Raw genomic sequence first — 4527 nt, 5'->3', positions numbered from 1 at the left:
AGATTAAAGATTGGAATTTGACTAATCAGAACAAAAGGGACTAAAATTTCTTTATTCTGATTGGTCAAATTTCAATCTTGAATCTTTAATCTCAATCTTCAATGCGTAGTCTGATACGAGCTTAAAGCCCGAATCACACTAGCGGCTCACGGCTGCGGCTGCGATTGCGATTGCGTTTGTGATTGTGATTAGCTACGCTCCAATCATACTTGCAATTGGTGCTTTCCGATTGGCTGAGGCAATCGCAATCGCAGCCGCGAGCCGCTAGTGTGATTCGGGCTTAACGCGTTACGTTAAGTGCCGGTCTACAATAGGTGATTTAAGCCCTAAGCCTTAAGAGATTGACTAATAACAGTCGAGTATTCTCCTCATACTTGACTATGATTGGTCAATTTCTTAAAGCTTAAAGCTTAAATCACCTATTGTAGACCGGCACTTACGGAAAAGCTTGTGCGGTGGCCCTTAAGTGGAACGCGTCCTATGTCTATGGGCCTACCTTTAAAGCTATCAGTTGACTTTGAAATCCACCGCGTTGTACATTGTATGTGATACAAGAAGTAATTTAGCAGTGAAAATGAATAAGTATCACTCGTAATTACATGTATTTAAATTTTTACTTAAGTGAAAAAAAAAATAGAAAATTGTAGAAGAAAAGGATCTCTCCTCGTCCAGTGAGAAATGGAAATGGAAATGGAACGTGACGAAATTGCAATAAAATCATGTTTAGCATTGATAACGACGCAGTGTGAAACTTTAAATAAAAGTGATGCAGTCCGAGATGATGTAGAAAATAGAACTAAGGAAGATAATCAAGTACAATCAGAAATCGTACAGACTGAAGAATCTTGTAATTTAACTAATAGTAAAACTTGCTTGCAATCTAGCAAACAAACAAATCTAACTTTAACCTCAGATGAAATTTATCCTCAGTCATCACATGTAAGTTTAACATAGATATTAATATAATAGAGAGATTATATTTTATTCGTGAATTAAGTAATTTAAGTTCATTCAATTTAGTAATACTTTTTTTATCAAAGTATGGATATCTGCATGATGAATTATCTAGTATAATTTTCTAGCAAATTGTGTAATCAATTCTCAGATTTATATTATAATCCTGTTAAATTATAGGTAACACATGATACAACATTATTCTCGGAAAGAATAACAAATCTTACAATATCAGAACAAATAGAAAATTGTGAAACTGTAAACATCACAGAGCCAAAAAATATAAATTCAAAAGATACTGAATTGGCAGAATCAACCTGTATCCAGTACAACTGGTCTATAGCACCGAGGCTATTATGTGCAGCTACTAAAGAATATCAGCCTACAAATCTATATGAAAATTTTACAAAAGGTTGCCAATGGTCTCCAGATGGGACATGCTTACTTGTACCATCAGAAGATTTTAGGATACGTATTTATGAACTTCCCAGAGAGTTATACTCTGGCCAATTTCCATCCGATTTTATACAGACTGATTTTACGCCTGCTCTAACTGTTAAAGAAGGAGGTCTTATATATGATGCTTGCTGGTATCCCTTTATGAACTCGTGGGAGCCTATAACGTCTTGTTTTCTCAGTACCAGTAGAGAGAGCCCTGTTCATTTATGGGATGCATTTACAGGAGAACTGCGTGCAACATATCAGCCTTACAATCAGTTAGTATCAATACTTATATTTATTTGAGATTTGAATGTAAGAGCATATCTTTTTTCAGAGTGGATGAGATAGAAGCTTCTCTCAGTATTCAATTCATAAATTCAGGAAAAGAAATATGGTGTGGTTTTAAAAATGCTGTGAGAACTTTCGATACGGATCGTCCTGGACGTCAAACAAGTACCATTCAATTTAAACATGATTTTCCAAATATGATTGGTTTAGTCTCATGTATTCGTGAAAATCCAATTATGCCAGGTCTAATTGCCTTTGGCACATATTCTAAATGTATTGGTATGCATTTCTACTTAGTAATGCTATTCATTACAGGATATCCTTAAAGTATTTTGATTGTATTTAATATATTTTTTTTTATATTTGAAGGACTATACAAAGATGGACCTCTCTGCACCTTTAAAACTGGAAGTGGTGTAACACAAATTGAATTTAGTTCTTGTGGAATGAAATTGTTCTCTGTTGTTCGAAAAAATAATGAATTTTTATGCTGGGATCTTCGTAATCCTGGAACTGTTCTTTATTCTTTTGAAGGAAGACAATCCGATACTAATCAAAGAATACAGTTTGCTACCACTCCTGATAATAGACAGATAATCTCTGGTGAGTTAGTAGACACAAAAAATATAGAATAAGATTATAATATATTCCATTAAAATTATGTATTTTATAGGTGGTACTGATGGAAATATCATTGTATGGGAATTACCAGAAATTACAAATTATGAAAATTTGAATCCAAAATATAAAATAAAGTTGTCTAAAGATTGTATAAATGGAACAAGCTTACATAGAAGTTTACCAATCATAGCAACTAGTTCTGGACAAAGACAGTATGGTATTGAGAAGCACAGAGATAATAGTGTAAAATTGTGGTGGGCTTCTTAAATAAAATAATAGTTTTAGATCATTCATTTATATGCTGATAATATTCACATGTTAAAAACAAAATTGTAAATATTTTGTATATAATTATATTTTTATAAAAATCTCGTTACTTATAGTATCATAAGTAGCTAGCCCAACAAATAAAACAAGCGAAATGATCAATTATAATGTTAATGCTTTTTTAATGTTAATAATTTTCATACCTTATAATTATTTTTTTATTTTATTTAATAATTTTATAATGAAATAATCCTACAATTGTTATGTCTAAATATCTATATCTAAAATTCTACAAAAACACAGACATATAAATGCCATTCTAATAATAAAATTATATCAGATGTAAAATTATAAAAATGTTAAGAAATATCTTTTATAATGAATATTTTTCAATTATAATAAGTAGACTAACAGAATTGACTACTATATAGTACATTATTTTATATGCATACATTTTGCTGACACATGAATGTCATTATATGTAAAATTTTTAGCTATGTCAGTTTACTTATTAAATACAACATATAATAAATATGTATAAATGGAAATAAAAAACATTAATTTTTTGGTTGAGATCTCGTAACTCTGTTAGGAACTGAAATAAACGAATTTTAATTAATATAATATTTTACTGTATGTGGTAATCATTACTTTTTGTTATATTGTTAAAACTTACGATGTTTTGGTGTATCCCATGATATAAGATCCTCATTAAGCACATGTTTGCTTCGACTTTGTCTCGAGGGAGTCTTGCTACGATTTCGTTTTGCATGAGGAGTCATAGGTAACACTGGTTTGCTTTCAGCACACACTAAACATGTTTCTTCTGTATTAAAATATGATTATATATCAAGTCATACATGTATATAATTTCTGATAAATATATAAATTCAAACAAATTTACCATTAAATGCAACGCTTTTACGAGATGATCTTCTTCTCTTATCAATATTCTCTGTCAATATCATATGTTCCATCTCTGTTATATTGCCTTTATTTGGTATCATGTAATTATCTCCATTCTTTTGCGATAATTTTAACGAACTTTTTCTACTTGGCTTAACAGGGCTCTTATTTTCTTTTTTGCTAATTCTCCTTAGAGTTATCTAAAACAATATTTTTTTAATTGATTAGTTTCTACTTACATAATTAAAACATTATATAAATATATTAACATCTATATATAGATGTATAAAAAAATTCTTATTAAGTATTATATTTTTTAGCAAGCATGTTGATTTATAGTTATGTATAATATTAAATATTCCAAATATTAAAAAAAGATTGAACATTATTATTAACATTAAAAAAGTATTAACATTATAACTTACCATTTCGCTTGTTCTATTGTTTTTGGGTGTATTATTTGCTGTGATAGTTCTATTTCTAAGTATTCTTATTTCTGTATCATGATTTTCCATGTCTGTCGTATTTGAAATTGTATCAGAGATAATAGATGTCTCTGTTTTAGTTTGTAATAATGGTGTTGCAGGTAAAATATTTACAAGTATATTTGTCGCATTTTTATGTTGATTTCGATGTTTTAATTTTTTCTTAGGTGATATGACTTTTGCATCACGTGGCGATGATTCTTTATCAGATATAGAGAATGTTGTATCATTAAATGAATGTGCATTAGAATCAAAAGTATTCTGTTCAAATATTTTAGATTCATTTGATTTTTTTTTAAATCTGTGTATTTCAGCCGAAATCTCGTTCATATCATCAAAATTGTCAAAATCCTCAGTCTCAAAATCTAATTTTCTTTCAGCATTAATGCACTCCTGTGGGCTTAATTCATCCAAATCGAGACTGTCTATCTTATTTAAAGCAATAGATAAATTTAATTTAGTCTGTGTTTCTTCATCAAGAGGGACTTCATTCATTACTATCTGATCATCAAAATTGACTTTATGTGCAGACTTTGCACGGATCTCTGTATCTACTAACTCTTCC

General features: G+C 29.8%; 2 protein-coding genes across 3 annotated transcripts in view; one reads left to right on the top strand and one right to left on the bottom strand.

The window, feature by feature from the left end:
- The first annotated feature begins 485 nt into the window (after nucleotides 1–485).
- LOC115244107 (telomerase Cajal body protein 1) lies at nucleotides 486–2736 on the top strand. Its single transcript, XM_029821498.1, has 5 exons — nucleotides 486–939; nucleotides 1135–1670; nucleotides 1730–1962; nucleotides 2053–2286; nucleotides 2357–2736. The coding sequence occupies exons 1-5, from the start codon at nucleotides 679–681 to the stop codon at nucleotides 2569–2571; spliced, it is 1479 nt and encodes a 492-aa protein (XP_029677358.1). The 5' UTR covers nucleotides 486–678; the 3' UTR covers nucleotides 2572–2736.
- LOC115244106 (disks large-associated protein 5) overlaps nucleotides 2584–4527 on the bottom strand; it is a 7769-nt gene continuing 5825 nt past the window's right edge. For both annotated transcript variants that reach the window (XM_029821496.1, XM_029821497.1), the window contains exons 3-6: nucleotides 3903–4527; nucleotides 3476–3677; nucleotides 3248–3397; nucleotides 2584–3166 (exon numbers count right to left, since the gene is read on the bottom strand). In XM_029821496.1, the coding sequence (XP_029677356.1) occupies nucleotides 3129–3166; nucleotides 3248–3397; nucleotides 3476–3677; nucleotides 3903–4527 (1015 nt within the window). In that variant the 3' untranslated portion in view covers nucleotides 2584–3128. The remainder of the gene's footprint in view (nucleotides 3167–3247; nucleotides 3398–3475; nucleotides 3678–3902) is intronic.

This window comes from Formica exsecta, unplaced genomic scaffold, assembly GCF_003651465.1.
Source record: "Formica exsecta isolate Colony F162 unplaced genomic scaffold, ASM365146v1 scaffold8, whole genome shotgun sequence".
Lineage (NCBI taxonomy): Eukaryota > Metazoa > Arthropoda > Insecta > Hymenoptera > Formicidae > Formica > Formica exsecta.
The sequence above is the reverse complement of the archived record's forward strand: the minus strand, read 5'-3'. Positions and strand labels throughout refer to the sequence as shown.

Bases quoted from the DNA above. Each gene is read 5' to 3' on its own strand.
- LOC115244107 (XM_029821498.1), top strand. From the start codon at position 679: ATGGAAATGGAAATGGAACGTGACGAAATTGCAATAAAATCATGTTTA. The intron at 1,671-1,729 runs GTTAGTATCAAT...ATCTTTTTTCAG, and splicing joins ACATATCAGCCTTACAATCA to AGTGGATGAGATAGAAGCTT. The intron at 2,287-2,356 runs GTGAGTTAGTAG...TGTATTTTATAG, and splicing joins TAATAGACAGATAATCTCTG to GTGGTACTGATGGAAATATC.